Source organism: Epinephelus fuscoguttatus, linkage group LG1, assembly GCF_011397635.1.
Source record: "Epinephelus fuscoguttatus linkage group LG1, E.fuscoguttatus.final_Chr_v1".
Classification (NCBI taxonomy): Eukaryota; Metazoa; Chordata; class Actinopteri; order Perciformes; family Serranidae; genus Epinephelus; species Epinephelus fuscoguttatus.
Window position 1 is genome coordinate 46538089 of NC_064752.1, and position 27570 is coordinate 46565658.

The window sequence follows — 27570 nt, forward strand, 5'->3', positions numbered from 1 at the left end:
AATTTTGGTGAGGGTAAAGGGAACATTGTCATTTTTCAAAATGGTGTATTTAATTAAATATTTATGCATACCGGTGTATACAACAATAATAATAATAAAGCTTCACTATTGAAGCTATCTCTGGAGAAATGAAGCTGGCAACATTAGTATGCTACTTTTTACTTTATGTCAAATCAGCATTATCTCAGTGATCAGAAAAACTGTCAGCCAAACAAATAGGCAGGCAAGAACATGTTCAGCTGGTCTGTTTATAACAGACTTAAATTAAAACTTTGGATGGATGAATGGATGGGTATGACTGGAAAACTGACAACTGACAACCTCTTTATACTATTTCAGTTCTGTGACCAATATTTGTTTAAAGTAGTCCTCAAGGTTAAATGAATAAACAATCCAAAAATTTCCTAAGTACTGGCCTGGCTTACAGATTTAACTTTTCCAGTAGAAACTTACATTTCTAAGATCACTGCATTAGTATCAAGAAAATGAAACAAGTTGAAACAAATGGATTTGTATGAAAACGTGCAGTCTCGACCCAAATGTCAAGATGTTGTTTTTTCCCCCACTGATGAAATATAATTCATTTAATCAGGGCTTGATAACAATATGTTTCAATAGTAAATGACTCCTGTAGTACAGGGACATCATGAATGTTTCACATGAAGTGGTGGATGTAGCTTTACAACGCAGTATCGTTGAAATGAGGAAGAGAGATGACGGTATAGAGCGCATGCCTATCAGTTTGACCTGATGATGGTGACGCATAGTATGGGAAACGAAACTTAAGTCAGACAGGCTGCCCCGGTTATCTTTAAAGAGAGCGGTTCAGGCACAGTGCGGTGAGTCTAAGCGATGCTGCTGCTGTAGATTAGCTCTCACGTTAGTTTCCAATAACACGGATACACTCCGCGATATTACAACCTGTGAGAGGATCAGCCCATTGGACGGTAGTTATAATGATTTGTGTTATTGTTGTTGTTGTTGTTGTTGTTGTTGTTGTTATTTTTGTGACGATAATTGCTCATTTTAGCTTATTATTATCAAACGTATTAGGAGTTGTAGAAGTAGCCTAGACTAGTTGTTGCAAGATTGTGGGAATAATTAGATAAACTGACTGAGAGTTGGCAACATGGGTGCAGAATTTATTTTGTATAAGAAAGGAAATGGTTGATTTTTTTTTTTTTAAGTTTTGATTGGTGTTGAATTGTGGGGCATCTGTTTTGGTATAGCCTAAACGGGATTCTACTGTTTAAACCCCCGTTTTAATATCACTCCGTGGTTCATCCTGTGAGTGCGTATCGCTGCCCCTGTTTACTCCTAGTGCTGTGTTAAGCAAATGGCCAACCGCGCCACCCAGTGGGTTTAAGATGTAAGCTCCACGCAGCAGACAGTTCTTCAGGGTTTTTCTGTGAAAACTGAGCTGCGAGTTACTTCGTCTCCTCGGCCCGTGGTATTACGTAACAGCAAAGGTCGCAGAGAGACCACTTGGAGAGCAGAGAGACGGCGGGCGGGGGAGGAGCGGGGGTTTAAATGAAACGCACCTTCCTTTATACAGTTTTAGCCCACTGCAGAGTAGTCACCTTGTGCTCAAACATATGAATGAACTTAGAACTCTTAATACTCATCGGCTAATTTAGACCTAATAGGCTGTGTTACCTTTATTATAAAGCACAAGTATTGTGGCTCTAGACAAATTTAAAAAAAAAAAAAAAAAAAAAGGCTAAAAATGTCTCTTTTTGATGGTAAAGGTTGCTGATCCCTAGTCAAAGTAAATACAACTGCAATTAGTTCTATGTCTCTTTTCGGTAAAATATTAAGCTCTCAATAAGTTGTTCTGCTAACTAGTGAATCTTTACAGATATAACAGGACCAGTGAAACTGAAAAGAATGTAAGAGTATAAGTGAATTTATCGAATTTTAATTTTATTAATGATTTAATTTATGTATTCATTTTCTGTGCCATCAGTGTGTGAATGCATGTGAATGTTTGACTTGACAAGCAGGTGGCACCTTGTATGGTAGCCTCTGCCACCCGACTATGAATGCGTATTTGAATGAGTGAATGTGACATGTAGCATTGAAGCACTTTGAGTGGCCAGAAGAACAGAAAGGCGCTGTGCACATCCAACATTACTGCAACACATTGTGGGTCAGGAGGCAGAATGTTGAGCGACGAATGAAATGCAGCCGTAATCCTTCTTTTTTAATAAGCAGAAACAGTTCTGCATTCACACAGACCCCATTTCCACTTGGCTTTACCATGTGATCTGAACCTTGATATCAGGAGAAGGAAAAATGTTGATCTAAGGTGTAACTGTATGTAGAGCGCATTCTGATCAGAATGCGCTGGATTGTTCGGACCACATCTGGTCCTGGGTGTCTAGACCTTGAATTTTACAAACAAAAAGTGGTACAAAATATTTGCCAAAAATATGAACGGTGGTGTGGTGGTTAGCACTCTCGCCTCACAGCAAGAGGGTTGCCGGTTCGATCCCGGGTGTGGGAGCCCTTCTGTGTGGAGTTTGCATGTTCTCCCCGTGTCAGCGTGGGTTCTCTCCGGGCACTCCGGCTTCCTCCCACAGTCCAAAGACATGCAGATTGGGGACTAGGCTAATTGATAACTCTAAATTGTCCGTAGGTGTGAATGTGAGCATGAATGGTTGTCTGTCTCTGTGTGTCAGCCCTGCGATAGTCTGGCAACCTGTCCAGGGTGTACCCTGCCTCTCGCCCGATGTAGCTGGGATAGGCTCCAGCCCCCCCGTGACCCTCAAGAGGATGAAGCGGTTAGAAGATGAATGAATGAATGACTCTATATATCAATTATTCATGTAGTTACCTTGAATCCATGAAAAAAGAATCCAAAATGCCAAACATTGTTTATTCTCAGTAGCAAAACTATTTCAAAACATCTATTTACAAGTATGCTTCCATTTGAAACATCAGCGAGGACTCCAGTTCTTTATACAGTTCTTTTATTGATGCCTTCAAATAGCTAGCCTAGCTAGCTTCACGTTGCACCATCAATCACCACCGTAGAACTACAAACAGACACAAAATATAACAATGAATTTCGATATACACAGTCCATGAAATGACACAAAAGTTGAAATAAAAGTTACGCAATAAAATTGTACTGACCACTTTGCCCGCTTGCAGCTCCGAAATGGGAGGGGGGTTTAGTCTTTATCTTAAATCTTTATCTTTTGCCGAACAATAACGTGACAAACATGCCGGCTATCCATCATCTTCTGATCTGACAAAACCACAGTGTGGGAAAGTGAGGGTGGGACAGGAAGTGGCAATGACCAAATCTAATGGAATATCAAAATAAAGGTGCGATCTCAGGTGTTGGTCAAACCAGGAATAGCAGCTGTACACAAAATCTGTATCAACAGCATTTACAACAAGCTCTCACGCAACTCTAACAGTATACTCCCAGTCTCATGTATCCAGTCATATCCTCAGTGTTTCCCAGTACATTGGATTTCCTTGCCTTCAGCTCTCTCTGAACAGGAGCTAGAAAGCATAGCTCATTTTTTGGATTTTGAACTGTATGAGAAAAACAGGGTTTTCTTTATGAATTCAAAGTAACACGGCATGACAACAGAAACATAAATGATTGTTTTGTGAATGAAGTATTCCTTTAATGGCTTTCTGAGTTGAATATATTGAGCAAACTTCTTATCATGCATCATCTTTACTGTTTTCTTTTTCAGACACATTCAAGCAGAGTTGGACTTTGGCCTTTAGTCTGCTGTAGATAATGACAAGTTAATCCAACCTAATTCTGTTAGAGTTCATTAGTCAGTCGGACTTGTAGCTAAATATGGGCCTGTTGTGACTGGCTGCCACCTGAAAACATACCTGAAAACTGAAATTGCTTAAACTCTGAGGATATTCCTACAAATGCAGGGTCAGTACACATTTTGCATCCAGGTGTTGACTTTAGCATTATGAATGCATCACAATGCCAGGTAGAGAATCCAAACTGGCTCCTCTTTTGTCAACATACGACCTCAAACTTGCATGCGCTCAATGTTCCGTAAAGGAGAAAGAAATTACGTATACGTTAAAACCAGTCAGCCACCAGTGTGCGCGAAATCTCCTGCTCTGCAAGGCCAAAGGTGGCGGCAAATGGAGGCCTGTTTCTAGGCGGCCCACGTTTCCAAACCCAAGTCAGTATGTGTCGTGTTACTTCTTTGTGGAGGGCTCTGGTTGCACACACCACAGGAACCGGTGCACCTTTGCCAGAAGTGATGAAGAAGCTGCCGTTTGGACATTTGAAAAGCATCACAGATTAGACCATGTGTTACTCTGTAACCTCATAGCTCAGTCTGAGAAAGGATCTGATCTGCCTGATAACTCTGAACCTCTGGGTGACCTCTTGCCAACTCTAGATTTGAAGGCTGTGTGTGATCTGTGCTCTATCAAAGAGAAAGAAATAACATACAAAGTTCAGTCACTTAGTCACAAGTGTAGTAGAAATCTGCTTTTAGCCAAAGACAAAGCCTCTAACCAATGGAGGCCTGTCTCTGATCGGCCTACAGGTGGATTCTTCGGTCGAAATGTTTTTTACCAAGTGTGTAACTACTTTATTGAGGGCTCTGGATGTACTCAACACAGACAGGGATGCACTTACGCTAGAAGCTATGAAGAGGCTACTGTGTGGAACTATGTTAGAGACAAAGGAATCAGTAAAGATGACTTAATCAGACTTGTAACTAGGTCTGAGCCTAATTCTCTAACACCAGAAAGTGCAGCCAAAAGCATACTTCAACAGTTTTCAGGTGAATTTATTGAGTTCTGCAAAGAGTGCTATCATGATCGTCCACAAAAACTAACAACCAAAAGGTGGAATTCCACTTGCTCAGGAGATGCAGCGCACACGTGGGACCCAGTCTTAGTTCATCACCTGTCAGAGAATAGTCGGAAACACATCTACAGCCAGGTACGTCCTCTTCGCCCCAACTGTCAGTTTAAGTACTGCAGTCATGTCAGGGACGGCAAGCCCTGCTGGCATCAGGCCGGACACTGCCAGTCTGCACAGAGCGAGGTGGAGATGGTCGTGTGGAAAGCGGAGAACAGCGGGCTCTCTGTTCGGCCCCATCTCCTTCAGCTGAGCCGACAGGAGCAGACGGAGCCCAAACAGGCCACCATATACTGCAAAGTTTGCCTCCTGAACCTTTCATCCCCAGAGAGCTTCTACAAGCACTGCACCTCTTTGGAGCATGCCCAGTTACTCTCTGAGGACACCACCACCAAGTGGAGAGGACGACAGCCTCCACACAACCACCCATCTCAGTTTTGGCTGTGTGACAGGTAAACAACACTACTGCCCTGTATGTGTTTTACAACCATACTGTAGATTCATGCAGGTGCTTTAGGTCCCACTATGGGGGGCAATCTTCAAACAACCAGAACTTAATGTGTTTTACCAAAAATGCCTTTCATTGCCACAGTTGCATATAGTTTAAAGGTCCAGTGTGTATGATTTAGGGGGATTTACTGGCATCTAGTGGTGAGGATTACATATTGCAACCAGCTGAAACATTTCCTGGTTAGACTCAAGGCTATTCAAGAGAAGGCTGAGACACGGGGTCAAACATGGGGGGATTGCACATGCGCAGTGTGACTTGAGCTGCGATGCTGGAGGGTGACAGCAGGGGCGCTAGATAAAAAGCTCAGGATCCGCTCAGGCGATCAAGGAGTGCACTTGGTGCGGTCTGCTTGGACTTTTGGATGGCGGCTGCCTGAAGTTGTCGGAATTGCATCTCTGTCATTCTCACCCACAGCGCAGGCCACCAATGACAGTCCAGTAATAAGCTGTGAAAATGACATGCATGCACATCCCCCTTATTCCGTGGTCTCACGCCATCTACTGAGACTTTGAGGAAGTGCAGACCAGATTTTACTGCGCATGTGCAATCCCCCCATGTTTGACCCCGTGTCTCAGCCTTCTCTTGAATAGCCTTGGTTAGACTTCCCTTCCTAGCATTTGACTGGGAGCTGAATTATCCGCAGAAACAAAACAATTTGCACCGGTAAAAACGCCACAAAGAAAGCAGTTCCATGTTACAAATCAGGTTTTCTCCTCTACTGTTTGACACGTTGGCCACAGAGTGCTAGCCTAGCAACTGTTAACTTGTGCTCACCTTTTTCTCGTATGACTTAGGATCCACAGAGGTCTATTCCTCTCCAAAACAAACAGACCCGTTGATTTCACATTAAAAAAAAAAAGTGTCTTGCTAACTACAGCAGCCCATGCAAAAACACAAATGACCCTGAGCCAGTGTTTGGTTTGTCCATTCTGGGCTACTATAGAAACATAGCGGGGCAACATGGCGATCTCCATAAGAAGACCTGCTCCCATGTATAAATGGGTCATTCTGATTACACACTACACAGATAGATAGATAGATAGATAGATAGATAGATAGATAGATAGATAGATAGATAGGTTTATTGTCATTTTCAAGAGAATTATTTTCACATTACGCACAGCCACGAGAGTAGACATACATTACGCAGGCAACTTCAAAAGTTACAAACACAACATCAATACCACAGACGTATACCCGCCACCATACACATATCCATTCCACAGTCTTTTCATTCTTTTGACACTCAAGTAAATAAACTTATTGTATTACATTTCTGCCTATATATCCCCCTATATCCAACACACTGGACCTTTAATTGGGACTCTCCCACTTTTTCTGTTTCATCCTGTTTAAAGGACAAGGCTAGTGATATTCTATGTTTTGTTACCATCAACAAATCCCATGAAAAGGCCAACACCAACAGTGTGTTATGGAACAAAAAACCAAGGAGGTCTTGCTGTTTGTAAAAAATGCAGACAACCAAGGGGGAAAAAAACAACAACAACAGTGTGTTAGTTTGTATCTCAATACTTCCCTAGTCTCTGTGCTCCAAGCTCATTAATTCTTTCTGACAACTTAAATAGATACAGTAGTAATATATACATTATGAATATATGCTTTAATTTCTGAGAAATTCTCAGTAATTTCCTGTAACAGCTGGGCACTGTATTTTTTTCCTTTTTTGTACAAAGAGAGTTCAAACAGGAGGAAATAATGCATTTGTTGGGGACTGTTTTTAGCTACAGATTAATTCACCATACTTTAAAACAAAAGTGTGTTTCTTACAAGCTTGACAACGAAATTATGTAAAAGATACCAGCATGCATACCAGGTTCTTCTGGTTTTTGTGAGTGGTGTTTATGGACACTGTTGTCCAACAATGGAATACACAACAGAAATAGTGGAGCTTCTCACAGTTTGAAATAAATGGAGCATAAGATGGTGATGTATGGATGATTTAAAGTGCATACGTGAAAACAAATCAAACACGAAATTAAGTCAAACACAATACACACTGTTAAATGTATTTGTAATAAGAAAATGAAAAACATATGTTGGAAGGATTGTGTAGCTTTATGTCTTTGATAACTGAATGAATTGTTTTTCATTTAGCATGGACAGTGTTTCTCCATCTCTAAAAGAATAAGCTCAACTCATGAAAACTTAAGTGCTTTGCATTACGTATTGGCAGGTCTATGCTGCCTTCTGCTGGACAACACTAAACTCATCACATTTCTTCACTTTTTTCTGTATTGTGATTTGATTATTGGACTTATTAAAGATCCCCAAAAAAGCATACAATTTTTAGATTAAAGTTGCAAATTTACAAGATAAAGATTTAGATATTCTCTGATATTAAAGTGGCAAATTTATTTAAAAAAAACCCTCACAAATTTACAATTCTCTACAATTATGTAGTCATACATTTAATAAAAAAAAATCAGAAATTCTCTGATTCTCTCTCTTTTTTTTTTTTAAGAATAATAACGAAATCACATATAAGAGAGAACTGTGGAGACAGGAGAGACTGAAAATAAGATTTCTATTGTTTTAGTTTTTCCAGTAGCAGCAAACAGAGGAGATGTTGCTGTTATTGTTATTTTAAGATAGCTAGCTAGTAGCTAGTAGTAGTACCAGGTTACAGCGTAAACATATAGCATGTGTATACTGATAATGTGATGAAGAAGTTGTGTGATTGGACAACCAAAGTGGAATGCAAATGCCTTTAGCTCCGTTGCACATTGGCAACTTAGCAAACTTAAAGCTCACCCTGCAAGGCCAGAAAGCCTATGGCTAAAGTCGAAGTTAGCCCGCTTTAAAGTATGCCAGCTTTGTGACAATGTGAAAACTTTCTTAGCCCGAGGATAACAGCTTCCTTAGTTCAGGGCTAAGTGCAGTGTGACGAAGACTATGTTAACCTAATAAATACCAATAAATATCTTACATTACTAAGTACATTGTTGGTCTAATTTGATACAAAGTATGGCTTATTTTATGTCTTATTAAAATAAAGTGCAACTGCAGTGTTGTCTCTGGTGTGGTGAAGTTGACCCAACCTTGAAATGCAATCAGAATATCTGAGTTTTTACCTTGACTATTCATGACTTTAATCTTGGAAAGAGTTTGTTTTTATTAAACTGGGGATAGCTACCGAAAGCTACGGGGGAAAGAAAAAAAGCAATTCTCTTACTGTTTTGATAGTTGACGCACTTCCTTTGTGACATAAATCAAGCCTTCATTTTCGTGGGGTTAACCCGGTGGCTGACAGACCTGCATAGTGAAAGCGAGGCTTATAGGGAATTAGTCTAAACACAGATGGTGTCATTATTCTATAGCCATTACACTGTGCAATCAACACTTATGTCATAACTTACATAACTGTAAGTTAAAGCAAAAACTTGTTGTATTCATGAAAAACAATTCATTCAGTTATTAAAGCCAAAAAGCCAAATGATTGTCCTTTATAACAAATGTGTTTAATTTTATTATGAGACAGACAATGCACAAAAAGGAATTTCATATAACAATATATTCACTTTCTTTGTTTGATTTGTTTTAGTTCATGCATTTTAAATCTTCCACAGTGTGGGAGCTCCAGCCACACCTCCAAAAACAAACATACTACAAAAGCAGTTTTTAAAAAGTATATATGAATCTAAATTTGTATAATTAATTTCAGAAATATTTAGATTTTTTTTTTTAACTGATCCAACATGGAAGTTTGACTGACATATTCTTTGTATTGTACTTTTGAAATTACCATTCCATCCTAGACCACAAACGTGTGAGTATGGCAACAAGTGCCCAAAAGCTCATTCTGTGGAAGAACGGCAGGAGTGGTTGATGCGTGCTGCAGAGGAGAAAGAGATCAGACATAACATCGTAGCCCAGGGTCTCATGTGCTACAATGAAAGGCTCTTGGAGGAATACAAAAACAGCAGTAATGAAGTACACATTGTGAGTACAGGGCTCAAATATTTTGTCTCATTATTATCTAATTCTGTTTAAGGGTGTTTGTTTAGCAGGATGTTCCAGTGGTTCAGTCAGCTGAGAGGCACACTGTGTTCTCAAAGAGAATCCAGCCTTTATCGCATGCACAGTCTTTCTCAAGGTCATAGCGAACTTTAACACCCTCCTAGAGAAGAAACTGAAGTGCTGTCAGACAGACACAAAAAAGACAATAAACGTTTGCACAACATAGAAATAAAATGGGAAAATAACAAGAACATGTGTTTCCATCAAGTGCTCAGTGAGCAAATACACAAGTCATTCTGTTGCTGGTGTTTTTGTGATTTTGCTCCATATGATAAACTACTGTAGAGATAAAGATGTCTGAATGACTTTGGACCTAGTGTATTGTGGGTAGGCTACATATTAGCTTACCAGAGACACTGATCTTTGGGTGTTATCTATAGTGAGTTCTGTCTCGCAGAGACTTGCAAAACTTTAGAATCTCCCCTTATCACAGTAGAAAAACGACAACATTTTGAGCCCAAATTGGCTTTTTATCATGTACAGTTATCACAAACACATATCAATTAGATATAACGAATAATTACACAAGTTTGTGACTTCTAACATTGTTTCTTTTTTATATTATTAATTGACTGCTGATTTAATTTATTCTTCAATTCCTCACCATCCTGAATCACAGTAGTGTACTTTATTATTTCAAATTAACAGATATCAGAACAAGTTGATGATGTCAGCATCTCTTGTGATGAAGATTTAACTGTGGCGTGTGAACAGATCAATACAACACTGAAATGGAACTTCCAAGTTGAAACAGAGGTAAGTTTTTTACAGTAAGGCATGGAAGTTGGTTACTTTTTCTGTATCAAAATGCCAAAAGGTCCCGCTGATTGCAACAAAAATGTGCTGCAAATTCCATTAGCTCTGTTTCACACTGGCAACTTTAACCCAAGTTTAGTTGATACCTCTGCAAACTTGAGGTGAACACTGCTTCAGAGCAGGGTAAGCTAGTCTAAAGCTGAAAAAAGACTGGCGCTGTTGCAGCGCAGCGTGTCATGTCACACGCGTCAAGTACCACCCCTAGCACACTGGACGCGTTGCTCTGCAGCTAATGAACAGACAACCATGCAAAGTTACTGCTACTTTTACTGACAGATCTGTACTTCCTCCACCATAAAAAATTATCTTAAAATCATGTGTGCAGAGCCCCTAATTAAAGTTGATTTCTTACCTCAAGAGCCAATCTCCAGAGCTACGACTGAACAGGTTGTATTTATCTTCATAATGACGTGATTGTGGGTCATATAGCCCGGGACATTTCTCAACCTCAGCAACAAGTCTCTCTTTATCCATTCTTCGTCACACACAAGACACAGCAACACCTACCAAAATCTCTGTATACATCTGTTACAACCCAGCTCACAGGGGAAAGGGAAGCAACACAAAAACCCAGATGTTAAAAGGTAAAGCAGTTTTAATGTAACTTAAATTAAGAAAAACTGGTTAACAATAAACTGAGAACAAACCAAGGAAGAGGGCCAGTGGGTGCTGTTTAACTCAAAAACCAAATATAACAAAAAGAGGACTCACTAGGAGCTTAACCTATGATCTAACTAATCAAAAATAAAAGGAAAACAAATTCTGATTATCTAATCTGGCTTTTAAAAACAAACAACAATGTAACAGCACCCCTGCACCTAGTGTCTCTAATACAAATCATCTATGTGAGGGTGAAAATGTGTGGAATCAGTCAAAATGGTTTAACAATGTCTAACAACCTGGCCACACTTGAAAGGTTCACAAGATCTACCAAAAAGCTTAAAACAAGCTACAAATGCTACAAGTTGGCTGTCAAACACAACACAAAGTTCTCAGACAAAGAGGCCAGCTGCCACCAACAGTCAGCCCTCTGGACTGACAGGCTGGCAGGGTGCTTATAGATGCTTGGTCTTGATAGGGTGACTGCGCCCACTGCACTCATGCCGCACCAATCAGGGACCCAGGTGAGCTGTGGGCTGGGCAGTCAGAAGCAGCAGAGGCCTCACCAATCAAAACAGGGGGGGTGGAGTTTCTGAGTCCAGTGGAGGTGCAGGCAGCTCGGCAGACAGAGGGAAAAATTAGTCTTAAATAAACACACATACACACAATGAAGGTGGACAACAACGTCAATGATGAGAAGAGGAGTCAAGCTGACATAGGAGCAGTGAAAAAGAGCTGCTGTGGGAGCTGGTATTTATAAACAGAGAGTGAGTTGGGGAAAAATATGCTGCCGGTGTGTTTTGGCTTAAAGCTTAAGTGTCAGTATGAAAGCTTTCTAAGCCCCAGGCTAACAGCTTACTTAGCCGCGAACCCTTCTCCAGGTTCAAGTCCCAGGGTGTTTTTGTGACTCATCCACTGCCCCAGCCTGCCTTCTAACTGGACCGCTCGGGGCTGCTTTCTTCTTTGCTCTCGTCAGCACATTGGTCATGCATTCATAGCTTTCCAAAATAATAAGGGTTTTGCACGAATTACTGACTCATCATTACGAGGGATATATACAAATTTTGGTGCATTACTTTTAATAGGAAAATGTACAAACTGCCTTAGAACAGCCTGTACAGTATGTTTAATTGCCATTTTCCTGTACATACAGAGACAGCTTGTGCATGTGGCGCTGCTTAAGCAAGAACCAGGAGCTTCATTCAGCCTTGGTGACATCAGTTCTTTGCCCTGCATCTACTCCTCAGGGGAAGACTTCCTCACTGAAGACATGACTTATGACATCACCGTGTCTTTCACATCTATCAACCCAGGCCTTTATGACCAGTGGTTAGTGTTAGATTTTGACATGAGACCAGTGCTCTTGAAGAAACTCAAAGTAAGAGTGGGCCAGCAGTCACTGGATGATAATGAACAAACAACTGTGAACCATGGAGCTACTTTTCAAAGTTCTGAGCGTTGGCATCGAGGGAACAGGGTTATCATCCCCTGTATATCCAGAAAAGAAGAACAGGAGGAGCTGTTGAAGGAGTACAAGCCTCCTCAGATTAGTTTTCTGTATAAATCCTCCCACAACAGCCAAACACCTCTGAATAATGAGAACTACAGAGAAAGAATGCACCAGTTCCTGTACAATGAGGAACGGGCAGAGGACCAGATTGTTTCAAGGTAATATGCTTATCTGTCTTTCCTTCATCTTGTCTTTCCTTTTATGATGTTTGGATTTTGTGCATATTTACAAAACCTAAGCTTTTTTTCTTATTTACTTCAGACTAAATGTTTGTGGAGAAATTACAACAATGGATAAGCTGAACAGTCCAAAGTTTGGCCTGATGATTGCACCTCGGGGAGAACTGTTCTGTGCTGTCTCGATTCCTTGTAATCTTACACCAGACACCCCAGAGGGACTGGTACTAAAACGAAGCATCCACTCAGGCCTGATCGCACCTCTTTCCTCCAGTGGTCAAAACTCAAAGGTCTATGAAGCCATCATTTTGCCAGACAAAACAAGTGACAACAAAATCTATTTGCAACTGTCTGAAAAATGTTGCTCTGGTCTTCAACTCAGAAGTAATGAGTCATATCAGATGGAGGTGCAGTTTCAGCTGAATCGCCACAACTTCTGCAGCATGCACAAGGCCATAGACCTCCTCCCTGATACAAAACAAGTGCTACCAGACCTTAAGAAATGTGGCGTTCCTGTGAATACCATACGCTACAAGAAGCTGAATACAAAGCAACAGTCAGCAATTGACTTTATCACAGGGAATTCAACTCTCCAGAAATGTGTGGCACCCCTCCTCATCTATGGACCATTTGGAACTGGGAAAACATTCACTCTTGCTACAGCAGCCAGAGAGCTTTGTAAGCAGCCTCACAATAAAGTGCTAATTTGCACCCACACCAACAGGTAATACATATTTTTGAAAATGTGTTAAGTGACATTGATTGTTTGATTCAAATGAACATGTGCTCCCTACATGAAAGTGTTAATCTAGATTAAGCTCCTTGCTCAAAGGGCCCTGACACACAAAGCTGACGGTTGGCCATAGGTCAGGCCATCGGTGAGCATCTATCACCCTAGTTTTTTTCACGCGTCCCGCAACGTCGGCATTAGTCGACCTGTGTCAGCCTGTCTCTGCCCATGTCAGCCCTTCTTGGCTTTTTTTCTGGCCAATTCAACATGTTGAATCAATGTCAGAGATGGTGGAGGCTATCCATGAGAGAAATCACTCTGATTGGCAGTTCAGGTCAGCGTATGAGAAGAGAAATGGAAGTGGGGACAGCCAACAAAGAGCCAAAGTCAAGAGAGAGTGAGACAGAAACAAACTTATTAGGTTATTAGGTATGATTTTTTTTTTAGCCATTAAGCTCTTTAGCAGAAACAGCTCATCATTGTTTGTGTTATTGTTCATTGGCGCATAGTAAATATCCTGTTATTTCAACATCAGGTTATGTTGTTGCTAAATGGCTAACTAGCGTCTTGAATCTACCCTTTTGGTCTTCCGGTTCCTTTTTTGAATGATCAATACAGACTACCACCACCCACTGGTGTGGAGAGTTATTTCCTCTCATGCAGGTGCAGAATGTACATGCTAATTGACCATTGGCTGTAGTCTTTGTGGTTTGTTCAAGTGCAACTTTTTGGCCTAGACACAGGTAACGTGAGGTGATGGAAGGCCTTTGTCACCACTGTTTTTTTAATATTTTTTTTGTGTGTCTGGGCCGTAAGCTGGACTGTTGTAAATAAGTTTAAATACAACAATACCAACAGGTAATTTTGTCCTTGACATTTTTGTTTTCTTTCAGTTCTGCAGATCTGTACGTCAGAGACCACTTGCATCCATTCATCAACAAGAAAAATGATGGATCAAGGCCAATACGAATAAAAGCAAACAAACAAGGGAATGCTTTGTTTGCCACAGATGAGATTACCTTGAAGTACTGTTTGCTTTCAGAAGATGGGCAGTATTTTCTACCACCTACAAAAGCTGCCCTAGATCACCACAAAATAGTCATAACCACCACGACAATGGCGAGAAATTTTCACGAGTTAAAGCTCCCAGAGGGATACTTCACCCACATACTGATCGATGAAGCCTCTCAGATGCTGGAATGTGAAGCCTTGATGGCCCTTGCTCTTGCTGGGCCAAACACCAGAGTTGTTTTGGCTGGAGATCACATGCAGATGGGACCCAAGCTTTTCTCAGTTGATGACCATCACCGTTCAAATCACACACTCCTCAATCGCTTGTTCCACTACTATCAAGGTCAAAAGTGCGATGCTGCCCAGAACAGCAGAATCATCTTCAGTGAAAACTACCGCTCAACCAAAGAAATTGTGGAGTTTGTGTCCACCCATTTCTATGTTGGTAAGAATGATGTCATCCAAGCTACTGGAAATATTCCGGCTCCTGCAAATGGCCGTGCCCTAAAGTTTCACCATGTTAGGGGAGAGTGTCTCTTGGACACTGTGTCTATGTCTTGGTATAACAAAGAAGAGGTTGCCAAAGTGGTTGAAGAAGTGAAAGAAATTCTCAAACACTGGCCATTGACCTGGGGGACCAAGGACCAAAGCTCAATCTGTGTTCTATCAGAGGGATCCCAGGTAAAACAAAAGTTTTTAGTTGTCACTGACTGAAAAGAGATATTAACTACATCATTGATACAATGAAGATTTCTGCATGAATGTATTTGCATTGTTATTGTTATATATGGTCCGAGTTAAAATAGTTTAAATATCTTACTTGTTTCTTATGATTGTAGGTTCGGCAAATTAGGGCAGCCCTTTCAAGAAAAGACCTTGCTGGAGTCCATGTTGAGAATCTTGCAAATGTGCAAGGTAATTTTGATTTAGCTTGAAGAACTCCTGCATGACTATCCCATTATGCTAGATATAAGGGATTGCTAAACTGCACACCTGACTATTCAAACATTTTATTTATCTTATCTTTCACATATATTATAGTCATTTTATATTATAAACATATTCTTCATGTGTTAACAGGCAAACAGTTCAGGGCAGTCATAATGACAGCCGTACAAACACGTGACAGCCTGAAAACGTCTCACCTGCCTGGTCTGGAGCTGTTCAATGATGCCCGTGTGTTAAACACTGCGATGACTAGGGCTCAGTCCTATGTGGTTGTGGTTGGAGATGCTGCTGCACTCTCTTGCTTTGGGAAATGCTCTGCAGTCTGGAAGAGCTACATAGACCATTGCATCAGCAACAACAGTGTTGCACCACAGCATTTCACCAAAGATTTCTTCGAAAAAGATGTAATGGAAACTGCAAGGTTTCAAAAGTCTGAACATGTGGATGAGAGCAACACTCTCAGTGATGCAATTCTTCAAGAGTTAAAAGATGAATATGAACAGAAAGCAGAATATAGTTCAGATGAAGACAGATTGAAAGTTGAAGACTTTGACCACCACAAGTCAAGATCAGTGTACAATATCAGTGAAGCTGATACAGACCTTTTGGAGCGGTGTAAAAAACAACCAGAGATGTACAGTCAAGGAAGGTTTGTCAGGGAGTCATATAACAGAGGTTATGTCATACCATTTCATAACCCTGCCAGACGTATTAACATCAAGGGAAGAGCAAACCTGGGCAAGGTCTTCACTGGAGACGAAGTGGTCTTACAAACCGCAAAAGTGGTCAGCATCACTAAACAAGCTGAATCAGCCCGTGTACTTGTGTGCCTGCTTGAGGATGAGGATCACAGCAAACCAAGACAGAATTCTGAAAGCAAATTTGTCAGAAGGACAATGATGCCCATCACAAAATCTGCACCCAAAGTATGCATACATATCAGCAAGAAGAGACGTAACTTCCTTCCAATATGGGAGCAAATCAATGGACATTGGACGATTGCAGCATACGAGCGTCTTGATGAAAACTTCAAACAAAACAACGCATTTGTGGTGCAAGTGATTGGCTGGAAAGAACATTGTTTTATTCCATTGGGGAATGTCATAGATATTCTTCCAATTGGAAGTTCTTTGGTTGATGGACTGAGGCTTCTGAATGAAGAATTCAAAGTTTCACCAAATACATGTACATACGAGAGTGTCTCCTACAAAGATGAAGACAGGGCACACAGACAGGACATAACTGACATAATGACTTTCACTGTTGATCCAAAAGGAGCAGAAGACTTGGATGATGCCATCAGTGTCAGGGAAACTGGAGACCAGTACGAGTTGGGAGTCCATATTGCAGATGTGGCAAGCTTTGTGAGTCTAGGTGGTCCATTAGATGAGGCTGCAAAACAACTTGGTGCTACATACTACTGCAGTAAGCAAAATCCCATCCATATGTTCCCCCAAGACTTGAGCACTGGGCACTTCAGTCTTCTGTCTGGTGAAGTTCGCAGGGTGGTTTCATTGGTGTTCACAGTAAACAAGAAAACACATGAGATCATTGGGAAACCCAAATTCCAGCTGTCATTGATCAAGTCAAAGCGGCAGTTGTCTTATGAAGAGGCAGAAGACATGATCTCTGAAAGATACAGAGAGACACCTAAATTTCACTCTGTAGAAGACTGCGTCGCAGTGGCTTATTGTTTTGCAAAAGCTCAAAGGAAAATAAGACTTGTGGATTGGGCTTATTCTCAACCTGATGATGAAAGATTGCCCGGAGAGCGCAAAGCCAATCTGATGATTGAAGAGCTGAGTGTGTTATTCAATACACTTGCATCTGAGACTTTGATTGGTTCAGAGAAAACCAGGCGTTGCACACCCCTTCGCCGTCAAGCAAAACCAGATCCTGAAAAGATAGACGAATTCAAGGAGAACTGCGGAGAATTGATACCTCTGTCTTTTCATGTGCGGCACAAAGTTGATGTTGATGAACAAGCCCCAAACTGTGAGAACTTCCGCATACTCACAGAAGTGTGGGAAGACATCCAGTCAGCTGCAAGAGCAGATGACATAGACAAAATGGTGGACCTGATTGCTGCAGATGACATCCACCCTCAGCTCAAGCCAGTTGTTGATCAGTTCAGAAGGTGTTGTAGTAAAGCTGAAATCATCTGTTCCAAGTTCTATACCAAAGCACATGATGGGCATTATTCTCTGAATGTAAGATCTTATACACAAGCGTCCTCACCAATACGGCGGTACATGGACCTCATCTTGCAGAGACTTTTGCACTCCATCATATGTGACAAGGATGTCCAATACACATCATCAGAGATTGCAACTTTGTGCAGTCAATTTGAGGAGAAACTCAAGGGTGCCAAAGAGTATGAACAAAAGGCTGAGCAGATCTCCTACGCAGTGAGCATGAGAAAACAAAGTGCTTCAAAGCTAGCCTTTGTTGTCAGTCCCAAGACAGACAGTTTTGCAGTGGCCTTTCCTTTTAACAAGAACATGTTTGCAGAGAGTGTATTGATTATGTACAAAGATTTACAATTGTTTGACCAACCAATTTATGATGAAGCAAATGACTGCATCATTCTTACATGGAAAAGGCGGATCTATGCAGTTGACAACATGCAAATCCACCAAGAACTGAAAATGCCAGACTTCGGTCCCTGCGTTGAGCTTCCATTGGCAATATGGAAAGCCACTATTGAGGCAATTGACAAAGAAAACTGGGATCATGCAAAGTCTCTCACAATGAACGCTGATATAAAGCAACTGGAAAAACAAAACATCCTGCCACAATCACCTGAAGTGTCTCATTCCAAGACTTTTGAGGATGAGAGGGAACAAACGGAGCATGAGGTTGACATCGAGCTTCAGTTGCAGAGAGGGGACACTCTTCAGATCCAAATGACTACAGAGGTGAAAAGAGGTTATCACATGCCTGCTGTTCAGTTGGTGCGCATTAAACCAAAGTTTGAGATCTGTGTGCACCATGTCCACAGTCCTATCACATGCTTCTCCAGATCTGCAGATGATCCATCAAGGATTTTCTATAGTGACACTGAGGAGTATAAACGGATCTGGAAACCATTGTGTGAGATGGAATCTGCTTCCACTGCAGTGGATGAAAGTGACAGCATTGTTATTGAGAACCTGGTGGTAAACTTCAAACAAGAGCAGGCAGGCATACTTACAGGAAGCTTCTTCTTACCCCTGGCATGGATCAGTCGATGGGCCATTGAATGTAACCTTTCAAAGTGCTTACTGTGCATACGGAAAAGAGGTTTGAAGTTGACTTCAACCCCTGAACATTCTGCACTGGTGGACCCACGAGAGTTCACATGGGTAGCCCATGGTGTCACAAGAATAGTAGAAGAACAAAAGAACCCTCCAAATGAAGGAAGTAAAGTGCAATTCTATGTCAATCACCTGGCAATGGAGACCATACCTGATTGTGTCTTTGAGAAAAACACCTGTTTCACAGTTGAAATAATCCCAAAGCTCCTGCCCGACATGTAAGTTCAAGTGTAGTTCACTTTGACTGTACCAATGTAATATTTATTACAGTTTGACTTTTCATATTTTTTGTCTCATTTTTGTTGCATTGGCATTAACCTGACATATTGTTAGACAATTTCATTTTCAGCCTTTGATTCAAATGTTGACATACAGTTTTATCTTTTCTTTCTGTAGCCGGAAAGAAAATGCTGTGGTCAGCATTACATCAGCATGTGATCTTGTCACGTCTATAGCACTTGGAAAACACATTTTAAGAGAGGGTATGTCCATTACTCAGCAGTAAATAGTTGCATAGATTTCAAGTATTTGTATCCATGTGAGTCACACCTAAAATTGAGTACATGGAAGACGCATTGTCTTTTTCTTGCAAAAAATAACTTGTCATTTTGTCCTTGCAGTAAAATCAACGTGGCACAGTATGAGGAAAGAGCTACCAAATATACTGCCACAGTTTAACCTGAGTCAGCACCTTGCTGTGGAGAAAGCTCTAAATGATACCTTCACACTTATACAGGGACCACCTGGTAAGAGCTGGAACTTATATTCACCGTGTTGCTTCATATTTTCTGCAAAGGCTTAAGCCATTTTTCCCATTTGTCTCTTAGGAACTGGAAAGACAGTAGTAGGTGTGTATATAGTGTACTGTTTCTTTGAGCTGAACTCTAAGAACCAAAGGAAATGTGTTGACCCAAAGGACGAGAACAAGAAACAAGTTATTCTCTACTGTGGCCCATCCAACAAGTCTGTTGATGTTGTTGCAGGCAAGTTACTTTGTTTCTCTGATGAAATTTCAGCTGCATTTCTTCCTGTTGTTATAACCAATGTTTTACTGTTGTAACACAGAGTACTTGTTGAGGTTTGGAGACAGACTAAGGCCCCTCAGAGTCTACAGCCAACAAGTGGAGATGCTTGATTACCCTTATCCAGACTGCACTCTTCAGTTTTCCCAGAGGTCACTCCGCCAAGAGCGTGCCAAGCCAGAGCTCAGGTATTGTTACTACACCAGTTGATGAAAGTCTTAAGAAATATCTTTGCTGGCTAATACTGACATATTTTACATGGTTTTAGGAGCATCACTCTGCATCACCGCATGCGACAGGACACCAACCCTTTTTCAGGTCAAATAAAAGATTTTGATCAACGCATTAAACTTGCCCATGAGAGAAAAGGAGAAGAGCTGACTGCTGAAGAAGTGAAAGAGTAAGTTCAGATGGAGACTAGTTGGTTTGGCAAATGCACATCTGGTTAGCTTCCACACCTCCATTAAAGAGCAGTGCAGAGTTGCTTCCCTGAGCTTTTCTATGGGACTGTGTCCTACACAGTGACAAGAAACTCCTTAACAGGGCTAGATTGGATATTTCTATGTCTTGAAATAGTGATAATAATGTGACAAGATCATCCTCAGGACCCAATCATAACCTTGTTCCATGTTAAAGAATAATGATCAAAAGTACATTAGAAGGAACTCGTAGTCACTTTGAGTCAGTATGATGAAACGGTCCAAAATGGGGCTATATCCTACCCTAAGGTCTTGAGTTTGTTAGTTTCATTGTCATTTTCTGTGTATCTTTTTAATGTGTGCATACCAAAAACCTTTTTTTAAAAAGTGAGAAAGAGTAGAAAGGAGTAAGTAAATAATTGTAAGACTTTATTTGCAGCACAAACTTAATGGATTGTTTTTCCTCCCAGATACAAAATACTTCTCAGAAATGCTCGGACACATGAGCTTGAACGGCATGACATCATACTGTGCACATGCACAGAGTCTTCTACCCCAAGTTTGACTAAGACAGTCAGTGCACGTCAGATCCTCATTGATGAGTGTGCAATGGCCACTGAACCCCAGGCCCTGATTCCATTAGTCTGCAACAAACCAGAAAAGGTTGGCTTTTCATTTATCCATGGTACACTGCTTGTGCTTTCCATTAACACTGTCCTGAATGTGTCTGTGTGCTAATGCTGAATTTTGCTTTCTTTGTTCCTTGCTTTATGAATACACTGCCCTGAAAGCCTAATCCAAACATGTATTGATATTATTTCACATTACGTAGGCTACTGGAACACGGGGGTCTATGTTTGGCAGTTGTGAATAATATCATGACAACTACTAGCAAACTACTAGCAAACATACAATAATGTATGTTGTGATTGTTTGTTTACAGTTGTATTTAACACTGTCCACTTGTGTTCATATGACAGGACCGGGGCACTGGTTGCATCATTACACTAGTTATTCACTCTAATGTCTCACAATATCCCTTTCAGATTGTTTTGATTGGTGACCACAAACAGTTACGACCAATCGTGAAGAATGAGCGTGTGAGGAAGCTGGGGATGGCCAAGTCTCTGTTTGAACGCTACTATACAATACACAAGAACAGGGCAGTGATGCTGGACACTCAGTACAGGATGGTGAGAACAAATACACTATATATACATATGTATCGTGTATTATATATATTATACAGTGTTTTATTTATTTATGTATATATTTATGTATATATTCTGTAAAAATATTTTATTGCAACATGTTGTCACTTAAACTCAGCAAATACAGCAGCTTGGTCAGTGGCCCTATACTTCAAACAATGATGGTTTAGGTGTCGCTCTATTGTAACTTTTGGTCGTGTCAGTTTCCATGTCAAATTTCCACTTGTTACACGCTACAGTGTCTTTAAAAATAAACTTCTGTCTTCATAGGAAACATAGGTTTTGCCACCAAAAGTACTTGGGGTTTAAGTAATAAAATTACTTGGTTATGTTTAGAAAAATGATCATGGTTTAGGTTATAATAACTACATTTGTTACAGTAACTTAACGAGTATGTCACTTGACGCCTACGTCACGTGATGACCAGTGGTGGGTGGAGTACTGAGAATCTGTACTCAAGTAAAAGTCCATTTACTACCCAAAAAAGTAACTAAAGTAAAAGAATCCTACTCGAGTAAAAGTAAAAAAAAAAAGTACCTGGTTAATAAATTACACAATGTACAAGTTACTTTCCCTTGCCAGTGCAATTGTTTTGACACATAAATCAGTTAATCAAACAAATAAGGAGAGCCTATACAATTAAGATAAGAATGATCTCCCACCCTTTTTACATCTCTTTCCTCTATACCAGTCTCTTTATTACCATATCATCAAGATTAATATCACACATGAAAAAAATAACATAGCTAATGTTAGCTAGGTAGCCACATTTTCACCTACAGTGTGTGCAACTTACTTAAATGTGCTATTGGAGGTTTGAAGTTTTTGGAAAAGCAGAGATGTCAGTGTCCCTCGGGAAGCACAGCAAGCACCTCATCATGTTGTCTCTGGAAACTGGGTCTTGGTTTGGGTTTTGCCCTGTCATCGTCTCATGGTAGTTATAGACGGGTGGTACTTCTTTTCCTTCCAGGCAGCTGCAACTTGCTATCTGCAGTAGAAGTGCTCCTCGTGCGTTTTTGAGCAGACTAGTTGTAACCAAAGGTATAAATAGCAAATGTAGTAAAGTAAAATGTAGACTTCTGGGCCAAAAACATACTAAGAGTAAACAGTATAAGTACAGTTAAGAAAAAGGAACATGAAAGTACTTCTTCCCTAAAAAAATTACTTTTTTACTCGTGCATTACTTGTAACCCATGATTATCCAACCCCATGAGATGACTTACTATGGGACATGGTTAAAAAAAAGTCACATGCATGTATTTGACCCATCCACCACCCCTTCTTTCTATTATATTCAGACTTTCTTACTCTTCCGATTACTTTATTGCCAAGGACGGGATTACATTAGAGTTAGCTTAAAGACCGGTGTATCTCAAGCGGACACTGTAAGGTGCCTTGTGCATTGGTAACAGAAGCTGAAGGCCACTGGTTAGGCTGCCATATTTGACTCCCTGGGAATGAGAACGGGGTTGTGTATTGCCACGTTTGAGTTTAAAATTTTAAATTGTTACCAACAATAATCAATTATATGTCTTTATAGCATAGGGACATATGTGAATTCCCATCAAAAGAATATTATGAGGGAAAACTGAAAACTGGGGTGGAGCAGCCGAGCAGCGTCCTCCGTGTTGAGAACAAGACAATGCCAATCGTTTTTGGGGACATCAGAGGAAAAACTATCAGTTTGGTCGTCAGCACAGCCAAGGGCAACGAGAACTCCAAGGCAAACCAGGAGGAGAGAGACAAAGTGGTACTGTACTGGGCACCTTTGGTTTCCTTGTTGATATTTAACTGTGATATTTAAATGCAAGGGTAAAAACTACTATAGAGTCATTAACATGATCGTTATCATTGGCATTATTTATTATTGCTTTCAATCTCTGGTTTTGGTTTTGTGCTTTTGCAGATTGACATCGCCGAAAAGCTGGTGCAGAATGCCAAAATCAAACAGCAAAGCATTGCGATTCTGTCGCCCTATAATGCCCAAGTGTCAGAAATCAGAGACAAGCTGAAGGAGAGGAATATGGGTGAAATCACCATCACGACAATCACCAAAAGCCAAGGTAAACATGTACCTCTCTGCTTCCTCAAACCAAATCCTTTACTGAAATAAAAGTACCTGCTTCCTGCCCTGCTGCGTAGTTTTTACATATATATATATATATATATATATATATATATATTTTTTTTTGGCCATTTTTGCCTTTAATGGACAGGACAAGTAAGTGTGAAAGGGGGAGAGAGAGAGAGAAGGGCCACAGGCTGGATTCAAACCCGGGCCGCTGCGGCAACAGCCTTGTACATGGAGCGCCTGCTCTACCACTAAGCCACCAACGCCCCATAGTTTTATATTTTATGAATAAATCTTTCACTTTGAATTCTAAATCATGCTATGTAAAGTAGAGAATGGAGTGAATTAAAAGTATTATATCTGCTGAGTGAGTCTCAGAATGGAAATACTTGAGTAACATTTCAAGCGTACTTGTTGAGTTGACATAGTCCAATTTTTAAGTCTCCACAGCTGTTTTTGGGTTGCGTCTTTCTGTCCCATTCTTGTGAATGTGGTATCTCAAGAATTTTTAAAGATACTTTTTAGGGCTTTTTTGCTTTTAATTGACAGGACAGTTGTTAGTGTGAAAGGAAGAAAGGAGGGGGGGAGTGGGGGTGACATGCAGGAAAGGGCTGAAGGTTGGAATTGAGCCCCAGCCGCTGCGGCAGGGGCAAAGCCTTTGCACATGTGGCGCCTGCTCTACCAGGTGAGCTAATGGGCACCCTACTCAAAAACACCTCGGGGGATTTTCTTCAACTTTGGCACAGGCAGCCTCTTGGACTCAAGGATGAACTGATTAGAATTTTGTGGTCAAAGGTCAAGGTCACTGTGACCTGGTCCATCCCATTTTCAGGAACGTAGTATCTCAGGAACACCTTGAGGGAATTTTTTCAAGTTTAGGTCCAACGTACACTTGGACTCAACAGATGAATTGATTAGAGTTTGGTGGTGAAAGATCAAGGTGACTGTGACGTTTCATCCATCTCATTCTCATGAATGTGATATCTCAAGAGGGCCTTAAGGGAATATCCTAAACTTTGGTGCAATTGAGTGATGAAATTGATGATCAAAGGTCACTATGACCTCACAAAACATGTTTTTGGCCATAACTCAAGAATTCTTATGCTAATTATGACAAACTTTCACACAGATTTCTAATAGGATAAAATGATGAAGTGATGACATTTCATATCCAAAAGGTCAAAGGTCAGCTTCACTGTGACATCATTCATTCATTCATTCATCTTCTAACCGCTTCATCCTCTTGAGGGTCGCGGGGGGGCTGGAGCCTATCCCAGCTGACATCGGGCGAGAGGCAGGGTACACCCTGGACAGGTCGCCAGACTATCGCAGGGCTGACACATAGAGACAAACAACCATTCACGCTCACATTCACACCTACGGGCAATTTAGAGTTATCAATTAACCTAGTCCCCAATCTGCATGTCTTTGGACTGTGGGAGGAAGCCGGAGTGCCCGGAGAGAACCCACGCTGACACGGGGAGAACATGCAAACTCCACACAGAAGGGCTCCCACGCCCGGGATCGAACCGGCAACCCTCTTGCTGTGAGGCGAGAGTGCTAACCACCACACCACCGTGCCGCCCACTGTGACATCATAATCTGCAAAAACCCTTTTCTGGCCATTATTCAGCATCATATCTCAGGAACAGAAGGGGAGACATTTGGTCAGATACTGAATTGGTGACACTCATCTTGGGTGCCCACCTTGAAACTGTTCTGATTGTATAGGTTTTCTGTGCTGCCAGGTTGAAGATATGTGTGAAGTATCCATGTTTTAGAATTTGTATCTTCTTTGCAACAACGTACTGGAAACATTTTCTACTGTCATGGCTACATATGAGTCTGGACTGACACGGATGTAAACGGTAACTGCAACTTGAGTGGTTGGAGGATGTATACAACTTTAAGGTGGCAATCTTAGGTTCATAATACTTACAGCTTTCTAGACATGTAAATTACAATCCAGTGACTCAGTCCTGTATTTCAAGAGAAACCAAACAACAACCTCTGTTATTTAATGAATGCTCATAATGTGACACACAACATTTTGTCTCACAGGAAGTGAATGGCAATACGTCATTATATCTACAGTGTGCTCTTTGCCAAGTGAAGAGATCGAAAAAGAACCAGACGGAGCTTGGCTGTCCAAACATGTGGGCTTTGTGGGCGATCCCAACCAGATAAATGTGGGCATCACCAGGGCCAAGGAGGGACTGTGCATCATTGGTAAGATGCTCCAGCTCAGCTCTTATTTCTATGCGTAACGCTTAAAGCTGCCATGTGGCTTCATAACGCAAATGTTTGTGTCCTCTCCAAGGGAACCAAGAGTTGCTGAGCTGCAGTAGATCTTGGGGAAAGCTCCTGGACCACTACAAGCTTCACAATGCCGTGACTGATGCTGACAAGATTTCAGTGTATTCTGCCACATAGCTGATCTCATCTATACTTTTTAAGAGACTTGATTTCTACAAGCAGCCAACCAGAGCTCCTACACTTCTTCAGCAGCATGACTTCATGAATTATGTATATATTTTAATTTTTCCATGATGCTGCAGTAACTTTTTATGTTATCTTTTTACAGTTTTATAGCATATTTGGGGTTTTTGATATTTGACAGTTTTTATTGTGCCCTTATTTACATACCCCTTTCTCTTTCATATGTATACAGCTGTAAATAGGAAGTCCTACAACTTCAATATCACCTGTATCTAGAATGTTGTTGTTAGGTGTGTTCATTTAATCTTAATTTTAACTTTCAGGTTCAGTGATTGAATAGTCTATTTTTTATGCTTTTTTCATATTTGTTACTACAATTTAAGATATTGCATTTGAGAAAAGTTGTAAGCTGTAATAAAAACTTTATGATATAAGGCTAACCTTAACAATGGGCAGCAGGCAGAGTTTAGCTCATTTTGTTTGATTCTTTAAATTCATTTTTAGGTTGAGTTGAAATGTGTTCCACTGTATTTAGCACTATATGAAATCACCCCCAGTGAGGCATTCCTGATAACTGATGAATGAGTCTGCATTTGTTTTCATCGCAGCTGGACAGCTGGCCTTAACACTTTAACTGCCTCATCAGTCAGTGAGCCTAGTCTGTACTGTGATGGAAAATATGGTATTTGACCTTATTTTTGTCTTTAGCGTATAATGCATGTTTTTATATAAGGGTACTTGCTATGATGTATGATGTATATTGCTCAGTTTACCCCTACTGTGACAGCAGTGAGAAATACAACAGAGGCCTGATGGGAATAGGGTTAAAGGGAGGTTCCCACAATAAGTGTCCTTGCTAGCCTCAAGAGATGTTGTGTCTTAGGGATGTCAAACCACCTGAGCGCCATATATTTTGACTTTTGTGTTGTGGGAATTATACAGATAGCAGGGTGAGAGAACATCGAGGCACTCACTCGTTATGGGAACTATAAAGATAGAAGGGTGAGAGGACACCGGCCCTCACTCACTGACTGATTGTTCATGCGGTTGTATCTGTGTGTGAGTCCATTCATGAATGCTTAAAAAAACTCAGAAAGCCAGACGACGTGTGAAGACTTTAACTTAAACTGTTCATTTACTGTAATTTTGCCACCACAGTACTTTTTATTTTGTGTTTGACTCTTCATAATATTGTTTTTCATACATTTGGGTGTTCAGGGATTAGCTTTGGCTACAAAAATGTTTATAAGAGATTTTCATGTTTAAGTAAATGTACAAAAACATTCAAACTGATTTATTTATGGTTCACTTTTCTTGTCTTTGCCTTGTTAAATGGAATTTATGGAATTTGTCAGTAGAATCAGAATAAATGATTTGGTGAAAGTATGAGATTAAAAGTCACGCACATGTTTTAGCACTGATAACATTTAACCCCTGCCAAGGCCTAATAAGTTTGCTGAGAGAAGGAATGGATTTCTGCTCAAATGTTTCAGACTAATGACCCACCATCATCGACCCATTTTTGTCATTTTTATGGCTGGATGGGTCAGCAGTATATGCCACATAGATGTGGTTCAAATCTGAAAGCTGGGAACATTTAGATAAATGTGAGATGTAGCTCAGTGTGTCAAGATTTTCTAGTCATAATTCTGTTATAAGTGTGTGTGTGTGTGTGTGTGTGTGTGTGTGTTTTGGTTAGGCACCTATTAAAAGTTTAGAGTTTATAGGGACTTAAACCATTGTGATGGAAGTATATGATGTCCATTCCCATGCTCAGTTATGTCTTATATGTTTTTGCAGCAATTTTTGGGTTGATACCATTTGTTACACAGCTTTGGTGCTAAATGTATTTTTTTTTTTACCTTTTGAGAATTAATAGAAATGGTCAACAGTCCCTTACAAAAT

At 40.6% G+C, this 27570-nt stretch overlaps 1 protein-coding gene across 2 annotated transcripts; it reads left to right on the top strand.

The window, feature by feature from the left end:
- Positions 1-800: 800 nt before the first annotated feature.
- On the top strand, positions 801-26958 carry LOC125882061 (helicase with zinc finger domain 2-like). 2 transcript variants are annotated; one of them, XM_049565741.1, is made up of 20 exons: positions 801-947; positions 3717-5319; positions 9155-9338; positions 10065-10172; positions 11986-12500; positions 12604-13242; positions 14142-14940; positions 15099-15174; positions 15340-18721; positions 18900-18985; positions 19124-19249; positions 19331-19486; positions 19569-19713; positions 19794-19925; positions 20415-20607; positions 20991-21137; positions 22696-22905; positions 23062-23218; positions 25288-25455; positions 25547-26958. In XM_049565741.1, the coding sequence occupies exons 2-20, from the start codon at positions 3968-3970 to the stop codon at positions 25657-25659; spliced, it is 8688 nt and encodes a 2895-aa protein (XP_049421698.1). In that variant the 5' UTR covers positions 801-947; positions 3717-3967; the 3' UTR covers positions 25660-26958. The 2 variants fall into 2 exon arrangements, with proteins under 2 accessions (XP_049421698.1, XP_049421783.1); XM_049565826.1 differs by lacking the exons at positions 801-947; positions 3717-5319; positions 9155-9338 and having other exon boundaries at positions 12080-12500.
- The last annotated feature ends 612 nt before the right edge of the window (positions 26959-27570 follow it).

Excerpts from the sequence above, each read along its gene's own strand:
- LOC125882061 (XM_049565741.1), top strand. The coding sequence starts at position 3,968 with ATGCCAGGTAGAGAATCCAAACTGGCTCCTCTTTTGTCAACATACGAC. Across the intron at positions 9,339-10,064 it reads GCAGTAATGAAGTACACATT|ATATCAGAACAAGTTGATGA; the intron begins GTGAGTACAGGG and ends TCAAATTAACAG. Across the intron at positions 18,722-18,899 it reads CCAAAGCTCCTGCCCGACAT|CCGGAAAGAAAATGCTGTGG; the intron begins GTAAGTTCAAGT and ends TTCTTTCTGTAG.